The sequence below is a fragment of the Grammomys surdaster genome, unplaced genomic scaffold, assembly GCF_004785775.1.
Source record: "Grammomys surdaster isolate TR1022 unplaced genomic scaffold, NIH_TR_1.0 64, whole genome shotgun sequence".
NCBI lineage: Eukaryota > Metazoa > Chordata > Mammalia > Rodentia > Muridae > Grammomys > Grammomys surdaster.
Window position 1 is genome coordinate 2,383,632 of NW_021604566.1, and position 19,544 is coordinate 2,403,175.

Sequence of the window (19,544 nt, forward strand, 5' to 3'; positions counted from 1 at the left end):
AGAGAGAGAGAGAGAGTCTGAGAGAGACTGAAACTAGGCTGACATGAGCTTTTGAAATCTCAGAGCCCACCCCCAGTGACACACTTTTTCCAGCAAGGCCACACCCTACCCTAACAAGGCCACACCTCCTAATCCTTCTCAAATAGTGCTGCTCCCTAGTGATTAAACATTCAAATATGTGAGCCAGGGGGGTGGGGGGCATTTTATTCAAACCATCACATTCATGAAACCTGACTTTCCTCATCTCTAAAATAGGAATAATAAATGCCTATGTATTCATAATCTGAGTATTAAAGCTTTCCATAGGAATGAATGCACTCACAATGCACTGAGAGTTCTGCGTGACACATGTACCCCATATGTTTGAGTCATTGTTACCTTTGTGTCTAGCTGCTGCAGAAGGGGTTCATCTGTCCGGTAGATTTGAGAGAGTGAGCCCAGCACTCCTGTATCATCAGTGATGGTTCTTGTCACCTAGAGTACACACTCGGGCTTTGGGGAGTCAGGAAATGATGGAAGAGCATCTGCAAGGTGTGTTGGCCCATGGCTGGTGAATGTGTGGCACGCATGGGAAGTGGGATTTGAGAGAGTAGGCAAGAGTGGTTTTCCCAAGGTTTGCCTGTTTCAGAATAGGGACATTTCACATCTCAGTAAGTGTACAAGTTAAAGATATCAGCATAGTACGTGTGTGGCCCTGCTGGTTCAGCACAGCTATCTCCCCCAACGTGTATTTCTCACCCTTCTCCTGGACCAACCCTGATACCAGAGTTTGGGTTCAGGGCTGTCATCTCATCCTGTATCTCTGTTCTACTTCTAGATGAGATGTAGTAAAGCATCAATCATAATCAACTCAGGCACAAGGGGATTATTTCATCCCACACTTTGCAGTCTATCATCTAGAGAAGTCAAGGCAGGAACTGAAGAAGAGGCTGTGGAGGAACACCTCGTACATGCTTGTTTGCTCTCCATGGCTTGCTCAGCTTGCTTTCATGTATACTCCAGGTATTAGTTCAGGGCTAACATTACCAAAATTGAGCTAGGCCTTTCCAGGTCAACCATTAAGAAAATGTCCCAAAGTCCTGCCCACAGTCCAAACTGATAAGAACAATGGCTCAATTGGTGTTCCTTCTTCCTGGGTAACTGCTGTTTGTGTCATTGACATACACTTACAAGCACAGGCAGGTGAGCTATTCTCTCTGGTACCATCTGCCTCTTTCCGTATTCTTATCTGTTTATCTGTGTCACGGCCCCTTCTGATACTGATAACCTAGAACCAAGAGAAGGAAGGTAGCAATGGCTGGCAAGGAGAGGCACAGAGGAGGGCACAGGACTAATTTGATGTGACCAGGTGAGGAATTCCTCTGGTACACCAGCTGGAGGGATCTCCCCACAAGGAAAGAGGCAACAAGGCTGAGTGTGCCAGGGAGTGCATGGTTTAATCCTAATTGGAAAAGAGGTTCTCTGTAAAGTTAGGCCATTTTTAGGGTACTCACATTTGAGCAAACTAGTGAACACTGCCCATGTCTTAGATGAAAGTTCGCTTACTGTACCTTGTCATTGATAGAACGAGCTCATCATAACCAAGCGTTTCACTCAAAGAATTAAGAGAACTTTGGTGCTGAAAGGAGACTGTGAATCCATCTTAACCATTTTCAGACATTATGCAAATGGACATGTGAAAGGCTTTGCTGTGGTCAAAGCTGGTTAGCAGCCATCATAGTAAGAACACAAGCAACCTGGCTTCCAAAACAATGATATATGGAGGCAGGAGAGTATTTCTGTCTGTGTATTTTGAGGTAAAGGGGACAGAGGATGGTGGTAATGGGATTTCACATCATTGAGAGCCTATGCCAGATTTTCCAAACTAGGAGACTGAAATAGATAAGAATGTATAAGGGTTGGGTTTGGTTTTATTGTTTCTGGGCTCTGAACCTCCTTTTCCTGTGTTCCACTCAGCCACATTAAATGCCTTGAAGGTCACATCAGCATGGCATCCTCAGATACCAAGACTGTCCCTCAGTTCATGATCTTGAGCTAAAGGTTGTAACAGCAAACCTAAGGGATTCCCACAGCTTCTACAGAATCTGCCTGTCTTGAGAGCTAGGTTTGTCTTCATGAAGTTCCTTTGGATAAAAATTACAACCATGCCATGACTTTCACCCATTTGAAAGCATTCTCGCAAAGCTCACAGACATTTGTATCTGTCGTAGTTTTAAGTAGAAGACTGTAAGCATGTAGAGTTACCACTAGCCTTATGAATATTGGTGGTAATTGTATGACAGAATTACAGCTATTAAGTATGCCTTGCCACCATTATACCATTATCATTAGTCATAATTATAGTACTTTGAGAAGTTGAGGGATTATGCAATATTGTTTTATCTTATTACTGGATATTTTTACATCTTTTGGCATAACAAAGTATAAGGCCTTCCCCTCTCAATAGTCAGATATTCAAACAGTAAGCAGCGTATTTATTCAGCCCCTACCACCTCTAACCCTGTATCATGAGCCCTCACAGGAGGGCTTTGGGACCAGCTGCAGGAGGCTGCCTCCCAAGGCTACCCTGAAAAGCTTGGCTGCTCTTTCAGCTGCTTGTATCATAATTCGTTCATAACTTAGTCATAATTTGTAGAGCTTTTCTCGAAATGCAAGCGTTCTAGAAACTATGCTTGTGTCAATGATCCTTTGTTTTTTCATTCAAAAAAGATCCACAGTCCTTTGACAATGGCATGCCCCATCTCTTTGTAATGGAAAAACATGCTCTTTCCCAGGCTGGTGATATCTGTCTAGGGTAACCCTGTGCTGAGACCTGACTTGGATAAGGTTCTATCGTCCTTTCCTTTGCCTCTTTGGGATGATTGAAGCTGAAGTTTTACTTATCCTGTCTCTGAAAACTAGTAAAAAGTCAGAGGACTGTGTTTTTAAGAAAAGGATATAAACTAAGTAATTACTACTGCAGTGTTCTGTGGAAACAGAAAATTCAAGGACATACTTATTGATACAGGATCTAATTGTATAGCCCAGGCTGGCCTTGTGCTCACCGTGTAGACCATTTGAACTCATGATCATACTTCCTCAAGCTCTGCATAGTCTTTTAAAGACTCATTAAACTCCGTCAGTGGCTGATGAGATGGATTAGCGAGTAAAGGTGCCTGCCTCCAAGTTCAACAACCTTAGCTCAGACCCAGAGATACACATGGTGGAAGACAACCATCTCCTGCATCTCCACCACCACACATGCAGCTAAGAAATACTCACAAGCACATGCACACATGCACATATCCACACATGTCATATGTCAATAAAATATATTAAAATGAATTCTATTAAAGAAAAGTCCAGTGCACAATCCATGGAAATGCCCTCAAGCTTTGAGGTTTATTTTTTTTTTAAAGAAATGGTTAAGTAATGGCCCTGGCATGTCCACCCTTTCCACATTGCAAGACCATACCATTATTTACATAGTTTATGCTCAAGAACCATGTGATCAATTATCAAAAAAAAAAAATTCCACAATCTTTTAAGTAAGTTAAAGATTTTTGTGTTAGGCTATATTCATAACTATCCCAGGACATATGTGACCCACAGTTGCAAAAAGGATATACCTGATACTGATACACATTTGACTTAGAATACTAGAAAATCCATAAACAGTGCCTCCAAAGTCATTCTATGTAGAACTCAATATGCTCCATGGAAATCACTCTTCCTAGTTCACAGGAAATGTAAGTTAATGAATGGAATGATTATGTTTTTTAAATATTCCTAAATCTTTGGTTTCATTTATACCAATCAAAATATCCTGGAAAATGTCATTTTATGCAATGGAGATTTTTGTATTTTATTTGAATTACATGTAGACTTTTAAATAGCTTCCAGATTCTCTGGTACTCAAATAACTTCAAGAGCCATTTGTCATTGGTCTCCAAAATATATTTTGAGTCTTCATAAATTAAATCAGATTTCATAAGGAGTGATGTCAAATATATTCTTAGTAATCTATTGTCTTTTCCATATTTCTTGTTTTCTTCCCATGTCTGTTTCATAATTTCTACTATGAAGTTGAATGGGTACCAGATCCTCTTATCAAGTCTGCAGGTGCCAAACAAGTGAAAATGTGCAAAATTCAGACATACCAAATGCTTAATATAATAATAGCTTTACCTGCAGCATTTCAACCTTATTGTTATGAAGAAATGAAACCCATTTACTAGAAGCTGAACTTTTAATTTTTAGTTTTTTCCTGGGTCAGCAATATGTGCCTTCTATCACCTTCTAGTGTTGCTGGAACTCAGCAGCCTAGCTACAGTCAGCCACTTGGACTACCAGCCGAAATGCTACCAGGTGCTATGTTGCTGGAATTTGTTGGATATTGGTTTCTGATAAGTAATGTTAGCAATTCCACACATTAATATACAGTAGGCTTTGCATTAGATACCCTTGCCCAGCTAATGTCAACATTCAGAGCATGTATACTGTAGGCTAGGCTGGCATCTTTAGTCAGGATAGTGTATTGTGTACATCAGCAATGCATGGGACTTTTGATTCATGATGGATTTATTAGGGAATAAATCATCCTTAATAAAGAAGCATCAGTAACTTGCCCCAGATCACACAAGTGACAAATGCCAGAATCAAAAGATTTTATTCTGCCCTCTTCAAGGCCTATCCCACTGGGTTCTGATGCTTTTTCACTCTTTTCTCTCATATGTCCCTGTTGACTTTCCTTTTCTTCCTCCTTCATTTAATCATGGTTAAATACACATCATAAAGTAAAATATATTAACCATTTTAAAACAGGTGGTTGGTTAGCAGTCACTCACATAAATAGGTCCAGAATAATCTAGACTGGACAGTTGAGTATTAAGTCTGTACCTCTATCCCAACTGAACCCACCAGCTTCCACTTCTCTTTAGTCTTTGATCTCAACTACTCCAAGACCTTAAACAAGCAGAGTCTGGTCTTTACTGACTACCTTGATTCATTCAGCATAATGCCCTTAAGATACATCTACATTGGGTTGGGGAGATGGCTCCCTGAATAAAAGCCCTTGCGGTCACATCTGGGGAATGTTTACATCTCTTAGAAGGACACCTGACACAGGGTCCAAATGATTTCATTTCCAGCTCAGTCAGTTTGTTGAAGATTCATTTTACGGAAGAAAGGAGTCTTACATTCAGTGACCGGAAAACCAGACTAGGTGTTTTCTAAGTAGTATTCTATCTTAGGAAAACAGACAGATTGGAAATTAATCTTGTTTATATTCTTAGCTTCATCTACTATGTAAGTGGGTTATACATGGAATATCTTAAATCAGTGCTGCAAAGCACCCTACGGGGCCTCCAGCAGAACCTCAGGAGAAAGCTATGTGAAAACCAAACTCTAGAATGATAGTCTAAATGGAGCACCAAGAAGGAAACATGCAGGTGGGAGCTGTTCAATGCTTTTCTAGCCCACCAAAGGTTGTGGGCGGGGTCAGAGCTCCGGTCTTTATATAGACATATTAACGTGAAAATACATATTAAGTGATATTAATGTGCTAAATACTGTTAACTTTTAAAGGAAATTTTCACTAGGACTTCTTTAAAAATATTAATTCCACTTAAGGATTTAAAATTTTGTATTGCACCTTAGCAAAGAGTTATAGTAGCAGGAGCGGTGCTAGCTGGTTACCATATTATCACCAGGACACATTCCTTGAGAACATCATTGATGTCGTTTTGTGTGCTACCAACTGTGGGCACTGTGGCCATCTGGCTCAGACGGTCATGGGCATTGATCTTCAGCAGGATTCCTGGCCTCTAGCCACTAGAGGGCAGTACTGTGCTCCACACCTTCTGTGACAATGAGAAACGTTTACAGGAGTTTCCAAATGTGGGGATGGATTTAGGGGAGGCAGAGTCACTCCAGAGAAGAATAACTGGCATATTGGAGAAATCTAACAACAATATTTCTAAGTTAATAAACTGATAAAGCAGTAGCTAATATTTAATAAAAAGATCAATCTCTCTTCTTCATCTACCACCTACCTACTTGCCCCTTCCCTCTACTGCGTGCCTCTCAGCTTTTTATCTTGCATTTAGCAAATGCAAATTTCATACAATTCCTCTGGATATAGGGAACCGAGTGTTCACTCCAAGGTTTATAAAGGACAGAAACTTAGACTGGACTCTAAATGACAGGATAGGCATTTATTACCATGCAAAATCAAACATGAAAAGGAAACTAAGAAAAGAACAAACCAAAAAGAAAGAAAAGGAGGGGGCAATAAACTAACCCTACTATGTTTAAATACTTAAACAGAGAGAGGGTCATTTTCTTGATCTAAGTGTTATCAGAAAAATTGAACAATGTCACTGGCTGTAAGGAACAAACTACAGGATAGACAGAAGAAAAAGATAGCAAGTACCCAACGAGACAGTACCCTCCCCCCCAGCCCCTGCCCACAGCAGCAAAATCACAAGGGACAAAAGGTGGGAGCAACCCAAATGTCACTCACTGAATGAGGATACAATGAACTAGAGGAAGCACACAACAGCATACAACAGCACACAGCAGCACACAACTTGGTCTTCAAGCAGGAAGAAGCTCTAGCGATTCTAGAACTCACCTGCGCACCCTTTTATTTTGTGTAAGCGGATGGTGAAGTGGGATGGGAAAGTGGAATCCTGTGCACTCGTGTGTGTGTGTGTGTGTGTGTGTGTACATTTGTGGGAGGGTAAATGGAGGCATATGTGTATAACGCCACATATGTGTGAAGCTCAGAGACAGCCCTGAGTGTCGGTCAGCACCCTCTGTCTTGTTTGAATAGGGTCTCTCTTATTCTTCACCACTTTATACACCAGGCAAGCTGTCTAACAATCTTCCCAAGATTCTTTTGTCTTGAAGTTTCTCATCTCCCCATAAGAACACTAGAATTATAGGTGCTCATCCTATGTGTCTGCCTTTTATGTGGGCTCTAGGGGAGGGAACTTTGGTTCTCACCACCCAGAAGCCTAAACCAGTCTCTAAAGTGATAAATGGGACAGCTGTGGAGTTATTGTCCTAGGAGTTGTCCCCTGCATGAGCTACCAGGGCGCACACCTAGATCAGCAGTTCTCAGCCCTATTGGCTGCAACCCTTTTGGGGATCCAACAACCCTTTCACAGTGGACACCTATCAGATATCCTGCCTATCATAAATGCATTATGATTCCTAATAGTAGCAAAACTTACAGTTCGAAGGTAGCAATGAAATAATTTTATGGTTGGGGGTCACCACAACACAACACAAGGAACTGTATTAAAGGGTTGGGTCACAGCATTAGGACGTTGACAACCACTATTCTAGATACTTACTCACCTGGTTTAAGGCTGGAGCCAGGCTAAATGGAGAGTATGAAGACTGTCAGTATTAAATTGCTGTCCCTAATAAGAAAGAAGCCTGAAGTTCTTAATTATTAATGGAAGGCTATTTTAAGGCTTGGTGTTATGGTCATATCCCAATGAAGGTCACAAATGATGCCTTCTGCCCATGGACAGAAACTGGTCCTCAGGCCTTCGAAACTCCCAAGGCCATTCTGACAAATGCATGTCTTTCTCTTCCAGGACGTGGGAAGAAGGCAAGGTGCTCATCTTTGATGACTCCTTTGAGCACGAGGTTTGGCAGGATGCTTCATCTTTCCGGCTGATATTCATTGTGGATGTGTGGCACCCCGAGCTGACCACTCAGCAGAGACACAGCCTCCCTGCAATTTGAAAGGCATCCACACAGATTTAGTTGTTCTCCAAGGAGGCTGCCTTTCTGATTCCTTTTGGGTGGGGAGATAGAAGTTCAAGTGCTGTGACTCTTCATCCCCTTGTCTTACAGCTGAAGACCTCTCAGACTCTTTCAAGATTAGAACTCACTGGAGGGAGTATTTGCCTTCCTGCAATTCATATAGGAGACCCCTTGCTTCATGTCACCCATGACAGCACAGAGCTGATGCCTAGATTGAAGGGGAATTCTAGGTTGTGTTTTCTACATGGCTGGCCAAAGATATTTTTCTACATAGAATAGTGTCTACATCAATGTACCTGGAGTATATATTATATATAGAAACTGTGAATGAATCACTTTAGTTTGTAATTTTTCTATGCAGTTATATTTTTCCAAGTAGCTAAACTGTTCTGTCACCATTTACCCTCATGTTTTCATTGACTTTAATGACAAGAAGTATAAATTCTTTACTTCTAACAGTTAAATAGTAATCTTCCTGGTAAATTCAGACATCTTTCTTGGAGAAAAAAAAGTCACGTGTGAAGAAAAGAACTTTGTTTTCCTAACATAAATGGGAAGTTATTCCAGGAGGCATGAACTGTGCCAACACTTGCCCTTGTGTCCTCATTTAGACTCAGTGTCTCCCCCTTTCTTTGTGATAATAATAGAAAGCTCTTATTTCTAAGAGCAACATTTTTTTTCTAATTACACTGAGCAACGCCATGGAAACATTTCATATTGTGATAAGAAAATACAACAGATAATGGAGCTTGGAGAGAAAATATCACATGGAAGTGAAACTTCCTGCTCAGAATCAGGAAGCCAGGTAGCCTGTCCTCTTTGCCTTCTGTACACAAGGCTTGGAATCTGCAGGGTCTGCCTACTGTAGATCCACTTGAGTGTCAAGAAGATATCCACTTGAGTGTTAAGAAGATGACCTCTTGGTTTCTGAGAGTCTCCATTATTTTATCCATGTAGGAACAGCAACATAGGAAGTGCCCAGGGATGCTAACATCCTAGGTGGTCAAACATGCTTGATTACGAATTTGCAGGGCTTTTCCATCTTCTTTTCTCAAAATAATGTCAGCCATCTCATTATATTTTGAAGCAGCCTTTCACAGGCATGTTTGATCTGAGTGCTACCCATGGCTGAGAAAGAGCAGTAGAACGCCATCCTCCTCCTCAAGATGATCATTAGTAAGGCATTACTGCTTTTTATTTTCTATTTTAAAATTAAAGATAACTCAAGCCTTAGAATGTAATGACATTCATGCACTGATCTATAAGCCAGTTGAACAACACTGCCACAGAAATGGCTGGTATTCAGGCCCCTCACATAGACAAAACCAATGTAAAAACAAGCAGCTTTCTGTACCTCACGTAAAGAGCAATTCATTGAAATTGATCCTGTCCCTTTTATCTTAAGGACATTAGCTCTTAGTAGGAAAGTTTACAAAATATGTGTCCCGTTCTTAAAATAGGTGCATGTTCCTTCCTTTGCCAGTGTTCAAAAATTCCTCTAAAACAGATGGCAAAGGCATGAGGGGAAATATCAAATCCTTAACAAATTCCAGAAAAAGAAAACAAACTCACAGACAACAAAAAAGTTATTTGTGTTCTTCAGTATTTATTAAACGGAGGAACTTACTGACAAAAGGCAATACAATCCAGTGTTCATGTAGTAACCCTTGGTTACCCACTGGGTTTGGTCTTCCTACATATTACATACACATAACGAAATGCAAACCATGTGTTCTCATTGTTAAACTATCACCTTACATTCATGTAATAAAAGGGTGGAAATGAGTGAAAATTAGCTTTTAACTTAGTAAATATAACATGTTTTTTAAAATATGGTCATTACAGTAGGATTCTAAATATTGCCATGTGAAAAGCCAGAAGTATCATTACCATTACAAGGGTTGGCAGTAGCTGACTCCAACAGCATTTTGAGGACTTGGATCCCACGTTGATCTTAGAAACACAAGCAATAAAAGATTTTCTAATTCACTTTAATTTTTCCTCTCTCTTACTTGTGTCATAGGAAAATAGTTTCCATCCATGTCTTGGTAGACATTTTTCAAGGTTGATATTTTATGATTCAAAAGGTCTATACAAAATGAATTGGTGTTTTTTATATACTATGATGCAATTGTTTGGGAAATATTTTAAATTCTGTTTCATTTTTACTTCTTCAAGGTTGGAACATAAAAATAGCTTCTGTTACTATTCTCTGCCAGTAGAAAACAATAATAAAAGAGTAGATCAACCGAGAAGGAGTGTACATCTAGACTGTAGCTCAGGGCTCAGGGGTAGAACTCTCGCCTAACATGACAAGGCCCTGGGTTTGATCTTCAGCACTGGAGGGAGAAAGAGACAAAAGGGGAATGGGAAGACAGAGAAAGAAAGACAAAGGAAAAAGAGAAGGAAGTGAGGAGAAGAAAGTGGGAAGGAATAGGGAAAGAAGAGACGTAGAGAGGAAGAGGTGGGAATAGGAGAAGAGAGATGGAAGAGAGGAAGAGGCGGCAATCGGGGAAGAGAAACAGTAGAGAGGGAAGTGTCCACAATTAGCAATGCTGTTTGGGTGTTTATGGCTGGAAGTAAATTGAATTGGTTTCCCCTTTTCTTTAGGATGTTCGGCTAGTAAATCAACCTACCAAATGCTCTAAAATGTAAAGTATTTTAATAAGTGTTATCAATGAAAATTTTTGACATTAAGCACACTGGTCATGTTAGTAAGTGTCTATATCATAGAGATGGCTAGGGAATAAGATATCTACATATGCTCAATTGGTCTTGGGAAACATGGCACAGATAAAATATCCTAGCCTTTGATGTTTTCTGGCTGACTTCCTGTGAGTGGAGACTGGGGTCCATTTCTAAGGAGGATGGATAAGGAAGTAGATTGGTCTTTGGCATTTCATCTGCATCCGTGGTCCTCTTTAGCTTGCTACTTACATGCTGAGCCATCCTTAAGGATCTCTCTGTGAGATTTGACTGCCTGCCACCTCAGGGCCTTTCTCCACAGGTAATAGGAGGGTTGGACAAAGGGACGTATTTGCTAGCACTTTTCTTTGCTGTAGTAACCCAAGAACTAACTTGAATGAGCTCATCAGTCACCAGTGTGTGTTTTTTTTTTTTTTCAATGAGTCATCTTCTCTCTGTAGGCATTCCTCTGCATGCCTACAGGAAATCACTATGCTATGAAGCAGTCTTTTTTTTTTTCAAACTGACTGTCTTCTAAATAAAACAGTTCATGAAGTCAGCTGATGGCCTGACAAACAACGTGATGTCAAATCATTCTTACAGGATAACTATGTAAATTAAAACTTTGCAAACAGCCAGACCTTCGAGATCATGTTCTTAGGCTGAATACTTCGATGCTGGTGATGAGGTCAGAAAATAAGTCAATACAACTGGAAATTATTGTAGCTACTGTTGCTTGGGGTTCGGCACTACATTAAACTTGCTGATGTTTCTGCACATTTTAACTCTGTTGTATTTATTTGGGAATTCATTTCATCTTAATTTGCAAAACCTGGAGAGGGTTCCTGTGTGAATCCTTAGAGCACTATATATGTGACTAATTTAGTTTTTTTTTTCCCTTTTTAAGTACATTTGCTGCCATAAATATGAGGGAAGGGAGAATCTTTTTTACATAAATGCCTTTCTTCATTGCCCCCCCGCCATCCTTCACTAAAACATAAATTAATTAGTTAAATTTTAGAAGCATTTCTCAGATCTCTCAGTGTGGGCTGCCCAGATCAATGGCTGCTGACAGTCATGGCTGGGGTTGGAATGGAGGACCTCATGTCAAGCAGAACACACATGTTTGTAGGTCAGCTGGACAGGCTTGCTGGGTGGCTGCTCCAATGGAGGCATCACATGATGCTGGCTCAGTCCAGAGCCAGCAGTGGCTGGGTGTTCTCATTTTCTCCCTTCTCTTCATGTTTCAAGGTTCCAGCTTCTACCACAGACTGAGATCTAACAAGAGAGAAAGGAGACACACACAGTCACAGACAGTCAGTCCATGCTGGTGATGCTTGTTATTCACCTGGAGAATCAAAGCATGCAAAATAGCTACTTAGTACTTCCTTTTTGGCATCTGTTTTCCACATGCTACTTTATTTCTTTATTTCTTTTTTTATTTTTCTGAAGATTGAATCTGGTCATTCTGAGACTCTCTTTTTTTTTCTGCTGAATTTGATCTGTAATTTTTTGTTGTAATAAACCATAACCATGAGTGTGACATTTTGTCCGAGTTTCAAATAAAAATAAAGGTAATTCCAAAGATGCAAAAAAACACTAAGTGCTTTGTGTATGCTTGGTAGTTATCTTAGGGTTCTTCACATGTATGAGCTTACCACTTTTGCAATCCTGAGAAATAGAGATACAGTCTTCATTTTTAAGTGGTGAAAACAAATTAAGGGTTCAATAAAGAAATAACGTAGGACGAAAACCATACAGCAAGATGGAAAACAGGACCTGCTCATGAGCAGCTCTGCCCCTGGACACTCTGTGACTGCAGAGCCACCTTGCTGATCCTAATACTTTACTGAGACATGACTTGTAGCCTAAGATTCTTAGCTGCTTTCATAGTATGTATGAAGCCCAGAAAGTGCAAGACTAGGAAGTAAATCAGTGCTGAACATGGAGGGTACATTCTCGTAATACCAGCTTTGGAGAGATAGAAGCAGAAGAATCAATGTCAAGGCCTGTCTGGGCAATATAGTGAGTTCCAGACCAGCCTGAATTACAAAAAGAGATCCTATGTCAGAGAGAGAGAGGGGTGGGAAAGAGAGAGAGCATGCACAGAGTTGGGGTGGGGCAGGGAGGGAGGGAGAGAGAGAGAAGAAGGGGGGAGGGAGAGAGGGGAAAAAATCACAATGTTTCCATATAATACGAATCATCAATTTTCTACTCTAAACATCAATCACCTCAAACAACAGAACTAGATGCTGTTGCAGCGATTGGAAGTGAAATGGATTGATCAGCTGGAATGGCATTTCTCAGCCTGTTTTACTTAAGAGCCCAGCATGAATGTTGGGGAGGGAGGAAGGAATGCTCATTTCACATAAATATAGAAAAATCAAAAACCTCAGAAGATATCAAGACAAACTGGTAAAACCAGTATTTGGGAGGCTGAGGCTAGAGGCATGTGGGTTCAAGCCAGGCTGAGCTATATTTTGAGGTCCTACATAAAAAATAAAGAAAGCAAACAGACCAGACCACAGCGGTATAGCTCCCCACACACACTGCCTCCATCCAGATTTTTAGACTACTGCATAATTGCTTTGCACTAAGGATTTTGTGGAAATAAAAGAGCCTGGTGGCAATTAATATTGAAACTTTAAACTGCACTTCTGTCTGACAGGTAAACCAACTCTGTTACACAAAACAGCACCTGGACCAGAGTCAGGGTGAGGTCAGGCTGCTCACAGGCACTGCTCACACACCTCTTGTTGAAGACGGCCAACTTGGGATGCTTACACCTCTGTGACCCAAAAGATCAACCTTTCAAGTATCTTTTTCACATTGATCTCAAATCTGGATTTGAAGATACCTGTGTCCTGTTTTTCCCTCTCCGCCTGTAGGGTTGGGTTCCAGGGCCCTTCTAGATATCAGAACCAACAGATCATCAACTTCCTTATGTTAGGATGCAGTATCTCCATAGAATCAGTGCTCACTCTCCTGTAGACTATAATTCCTAATACAAAGTAGATGTTTTATTATTTAGGAATTACTCCAAGAAGGGAAGTCTACCCATTCAGTGGTTGGATCTACTGTATACAACCTCTGTCTGTGGAGGGCTGAGCAGACACAATCCCTTCAAAAGTCTGCTTTGAAGCCTTGTTTTAGTTCAAAGTTTCCCTCCCTAACTATTCTAGTTGGGCCAAGATTTCTAGATTTTTCTGTTATTAGCCAGATGGTTATCCACCATATTCATGGTGTGATCTTGAGTGAAATGATCACTTTATCTGTCATTGTTCGGTTGGGGTTATCAAGAGCCATATTCTCCGTTCTGGCATCAGTGTACAGCGGGCTGTCCTAAAAAATGATGCTGTCTACCCATCTCCCTCATATCCTGAAGGTTCTACTCAATTAGCAATAATTGTGCCTTGGATAAACCTCATTGGTTATTATATTGCCACTGCACAAAGCTGAAGGTTCTATTAAAAAACCTTCAGGTTGAGAAACAAATTTTATCTTTTTAAAATTTGTTCCATGTATCCAACTTGTCTCCATTCTCTTAGATCTTAAAATGTTTAATCAATCCAAGTTATTACCTCTGATTTTATGACTATTAAGATTTTCAAACTTTCCCTTTTCACATTATAATGAATGAAAATCAGGTAGATCTCAGTGTTTTCAAACCATCATCTGTTCCTGCTGACTGATACTAAGCAATGTTTGTGAAGCTTGCTATGTACCAATAACCTTCATTGTTAAGTCTCCAAGGCACACAGGTCCAAACAAGAATGTAAACCATGCAGATGCCCAGTTACCCAGCCAGAGAAGACAGAGTCTTGAGAAGAGAACATGGGAAGAAGGGAAGACAGAAGGATAAATCTCTGTCTCATACACTTCTCATTTGCCCTTCTTATTCAGATGGCTACTGTTCACTATCCCTTCATGGAATGTAATTGGGACCTGTGTTATTTCTTTCAGTAGATACATTGACAGCAATGACCTGTAATGTCTTACCTAATAGTGTTTATTGGTTGACTGGTGAGTGACAACAGGCCTGTTCCAAGATATTGAGAACAAAGAAGCAAACAACATTTTGTCCCAACATTTATATGTTCCGTAATCGAGAACACAGTGTCTTAACTTTTGACATGATAGAATTCTATTTACCTAGTCACACAATATAGACATTTAATAGTAAAACTCTATGTAAGTGGCTCACTATATCCTGAGATACTTGAAATTCACTGGAAAAAAAGTATCAAACTCTTATTTTTGTAAAAGAAAGAATTAGAATGAGATTTATTTAATGAGATTACACTGGGGAGAAGGATAAAGGCACCCAGAAAACCCCTCAAGTGATCAAAGCATGGTCTCAAGTACCCCATACCCATCCTTATCAGGATTTCAGTCTCATCCTGTCTGACAAATTGTTAGAATTGTTTGAAGTCTCTTTCCAGGAGACACTTTCCCTCTCTAGCTGACTCCCTTTCCTTCTCCTAGGATGAGATTCCTGGAAAAAAAAATCCCATTTTTGGGGGGATCCTTCTTGACTCTTGCCCTTAGTGTGTTAGCTAAATAAAGATTGCCTCTGAAAGTTATATCAATTCTCTCTGATGAAAATGTCTCCATTTGGTCAGCATGCTCAGGCCATGCTCAGCTCAGCACAGTGGAGAAGTCTGTTTAGTGATTCCATTTACTTCTGAGAAGCCAAGTTCTTGTGCAAAAATAAACATCTGTGTTTCTCTTCTTTCTTATGCAGAATACCATCTAACCTCAAGGTCATGCAGAGGGTGATGGGTAATTTCAGTGGTGGAGAAGGCAATCCCTACAAGGCTTCACCTAGTCTTCATAAACAGGGGATGCTTTCCTGTTGTTCTCTGCTTGGTCTGTGGCCTACATCGCCCATCTGAGCTCTGTGGAGGATCCCTATCAGGGCCTGACTGCTGTGCCCTTTACATAAAGTATAATATCAGAAATCAGAATGCCAGGGCCAAAAGCTGCTACAGAGATGGTTTGGTTAGACCCTCCCTTGAGTCAGGGATTAACCATTTGTTTTCTGTGATTCAACCTCTATCTGCCTTTCATCAGGGAGAACCCCACAAAGACTATTTTAATTTTCCAAGTCAACAGGAGTTTTGGTTTTGTGAAAAAACTCAAAACTATCTGAAACCTTAGCTTGTAGCACTTCCCTCCAGTAAGAGAAATTTCTGCTGGAGCTAGAGGGTGGATTTGATCAAAGCACATTGTATCCGTGTTTGAAATTCTCCAAGAATAAAATTAAAAATATATTTGGGTCTGAGGAGACAGCTCAGTCAGTAAAGTGCTTACGGCACAAACATCAAGACCTGAGTTAAATTCCCAGGACTCACGTTTTAAAAAAAACAAAAAAAACAAAAAAAAAAACAAAAAAAAAACAACTAAACAAAGACATGCTTGCAATCCCAGTGCTGGAGAAGAGAGATAGGCAGATACTTGGGAACTTCTGGCCAGTCTGCTTAGTTGACTCAAAGCCAGTGGGAGAAACTGTTTCGTTAAAAAAATCAAGGTGAACAGCACTTGAGAAATGAGGCCTGAGGTTATCCTCTGACCTACACATGAATGTGCACACACGTGTATGCACCCCATGTAAACATGCACACATACAAAAGATGTGCATATTTATCATGGGCCCATGCCCGTGTTCATGCACACACACACACGTGCATGCATACACACACACACATGCACGCACTCCATATATTTAAAGGATCCTAAGCAATCTATATGACTTTTTTCTCCAATATAGAAATATATTGAAGAAAATATATTCTCAAGTATAGAAGAAATTCCCCCCAAGGAGCTCCATGCTAGATTAGAATGCCAACACCAACTTTATGTCCTCAGGTTAACTCCTTTGTAAGTTGGAGATAAAAATAATGACTATATTATGAGGGATAGCAGATGCTGAAATGAGCCTACAGGATTTTCTGTGTTTGAGACAGTCTCATCTCTGCAGTCATTTAACCAGTTTGCTGGTTGTAGGTTTGTGAGCATTGAGGTGTTAGTGTTGAGCATTTGTAGTGCTTCTGCTAACACACTTTGAAGTGATCTCAGGGATAGGAGGTGGTCCTAAAGAGCGCAAGATTTTGAGCACATAGATATTTCTGGACATTCTTATCAACTATGAAATCAGAACTTAAAATAACTACCTACTTTGAGAAGTCATGCTTCTTTAGGACTAGACCAACTCGGAGAGCCATGAGTCAGCCTTGGCATCCACACTCCTTTCCCTACCTCCAGAATCAGTGGTGTGAGTGTGGTGACGTCACCACAGCAGGACAGGGATGTGATGTTCTGAAGAGGCAGAAGAACAGTGGAGGCTGCCAACAGCTGAGGCAATCAATGTTGGTGACTCATTCCATCCCCAGGATGGCTTGGAGAAGAATGACTAGTACTCTTGGTAACAGAGCCCTTTCATAGCTCTGTTTTTTAATCAGATGAGAGTATGTTAATGGAGCTTGCCTGGTGTTATTATATCAGTCTGAGTCCCAGCTCTATGAACACCCACATCCATTCTACTCAGAATGTAACTTGCAGAGCGGGTGACAGTCTGTAAGGCGGGTAGACTTGGGGCTGGGATGGTGAGAACACACCGCCAAGACAGCAACAGATGCTAAGTGAAGGCCCAGTGAATAAACTTGAAAAATGAGTGGACAAAGGGCTGAAGGATGAATGGATGGATGGACAAATAGTAGAAGATCAATATGGTAAATGAGATAATGTTCAGTTTGGAATGGAGAAAACAAAACAAGATATGTTGCTCCCTGTGGTCTTGATAAATTGATAGCCTAGTATACTGGTACATAGCTAGAATTCCAGAATTCTGCAGGCTGGGACAGAGACTGTGAGTTTGGAGTAAGTTTGGACTACTTAGCAAATTTCAACCCAGCCTCAGTTACATATTAACTGAGACCCTCTTATAAGTATATGAATAAGTAAATAAATAACAAGAAAGAGAATATGGAACAGGGGAGATTGCTCATTTGGGACAAACAGTTTCCAGGCAAAAATGAAGATAGAGGTGGCACCAGGTGTTCAATGCTTAGAAAGACCAAGCTAGTTCCATGGCCACTTCCTGGCAGTGATAGGGCATGATTCATCATGTTAAACGCCGTTGCAAACAGGATTTCCTGTACAATTGAAACATCTTAGATTCAGTGAATTACTGGTTTTCCTTTTTTAAGTTCAGAAGTTGCAGATACAAGGAGAAGAATGTCTGGGTATGTATTCGGGAGACTTCAGACATGGCCTATGGGACATAACAATAAGTTTGCTGAACTTTATCCAGGGACAATGGAGAACTGAATGAAGACTTTAAGTGGAGGAAAGAAAAATGAAATGTGTTTTTCCTTGTCTTTTTTCTGTGTGTGTGTGTGTGTGTGTGTGTGTGTGTGTGTGTGTGTGTAAGCTTACATAGGAAATGTGGAGGCCAGAGACATACCTGGAGATAGTCCTATGTGATAGTTCACAGTGAACCTCTTCTAAGCACTTGTCTCTGTGAGAGTGAGTAAAGAGCCCCAGTTTGCATCCTCCTGGTACATCCTCAAGACTTGTCCAGCAACATCTGTCTTCCACATAGGCCACAGACTTTTGTATGTGCAGGAGCTTCTCAAACCTGCTTATAGCTCAGCCTTCAGCATCTAATTCTAATAATTGCCCTTCATTTAATCTATACAGCATAGTAATAAGGTAAACTAACTGCTGTTCACCTCAGGCAGAGAAACACAACTCATAGGTTGCACAGCTATTCTGGGCTCATGGCATTGGGATCCATATCCCATTCTCTTACTGGCTTTTTATCCTGTTCTGTAAGCTGACACTTCGTAGAAATCTTAATGAATAGATGAATGCTTGTTCTAAAAAAAAAAAAATGGGTGCTGTAAATGTTAGCTGTTAATCGAATTTCAGAATCTAGAAGGAATCATATGACATCTTAGAGATGATTTCAAATCCTAATCAGATACTGATTGCAAAGGCTATGTTACTGTCGACTTCACAGCAGACTGTAAGCAGTGTCTTCTTCCCCACTCCCCAGAGTATCTACAACAGCATTTTGTAGCATTTTGAAGCATGTTCTCTTCCTTTGATGTTTTCTCCCACCTCTGCTCTACTCCCCCACCTACCCTTCAAGAAGGTACCCTGAGAACCTCTTATACACTAAGATCATGTGAGACAAGGTTACCTAACAGTCGGGAGCCATGCCCTCTCTGCCCTTGGAGAAGTGTGTGAACTACAGAAGTGTAACTTGAAATGTAGCAAACCCCATAAATATACAGCAATGCAGTGACAAGGAGGCTGAAGGACTTCCTTCAAGGATGTGACACTGTAACGCAGATGTGAGGAGTGAGGAGTCACTGTGAGCCAGAAGTGTGCAGTCCTGACACTGCATGAGAGGTGAGGATGGACATGCCATGGGTGGCAGGGGTTGCAGGGGTTGGGGAGGGGTTTCAGGGAGGAACTCTTAGATAAAGGCAGAGGCTGGTAGTCAGAGAAGACCAAAAAAAAAAAAAAATGGGACTCAGGCTGAGGGTACTGTGGGAACAAGGCTCTTTTGCAGACAGGGAGGAAGGGAGTAAGGTGGGGTGCTCTTGCTTCTCGTGTGTGTGTGTGTGTGTGTGTGTGTGTGTGTGTGTGTGTGTGCGTGCGTGCGCGTGTGTGTCTTACCTTATCTGCTCTATACCCACCATGCCCGGCCACATGCTGAGTGCAAGATATGAAAAGTACAAAGAAATCTTTATGTATAAATGCATTTAAAGAAGAGAGAGATGGCCAGTAGAAACCTGTTTTTTGACCAGGAATTCAAAATATCTTCCTGGAAGCCTGATCCTTCCCTGTTTCTTTGGAAATCCTTGTGTATGAAGCTGGGAAGGGATCGTCATTCCTCACACCATGTTTCTACAGTGCTGTTCAGTTCATCTTGTCACCCGGCTGTCATTTGACTTTAGCAGCAACAGGCAAGACCATGCAAAATATTACACACACTTCATAGCTGAAGAAACTGAGACTTTATGCAGTTAAGTGGTAAAAGAAAGTGGCCAGACTGTGACATAAAAATAAAGAGGAAAATAAAGTGT

At 40.8% G+C, this 19,544-nt stretch overlaps 2 protein-coding genes across 8 annotated transcripts in view; one reads left to right on the forward strand and one right to left on the reverse strand.

Moving 5' to 3' along the window:
* The window catches only part of Asph (aspartate beta-hydroxylase), a 200,737-nt gene extending 190,981 nt beyond the window's left edge, over positions 1-9,756 (forward strand). For all 7 annotated transcript variants that reach the window (XM_028768474.1, XM_028768525.1, XM_028768492.1 and 4 more), the window contains one exon: positions 7,590-9,756. In XM_028768474.1, the coding sequence (XP_028624307.1) occupies positions 7,590-7,740 (151 nt within the window). In that variant the 3' untranslated portion in view covers positions 7,741-9,756. The remainder of the gene's footprint in view (positions 1-7,589) is intronic.
* Positions 9,359-19,544, reverse strand: part of Clvs1 (clavesin 1) — a 185,664-nt gene continuing 175,478 nt past the window's right edge. Inside the window, exon 7 of the mRNA XM_028768578.1 lies at positions 9,359-11,724. Coding sequence (XP_028624411.1) covers positions 11,637-11,724 — 88 coding nt within the window. The 3' untranslated portion in view covers positions 9,359-11,636. The remainder of the gene's footprint in view (positions 11,725-19,544) is intronic.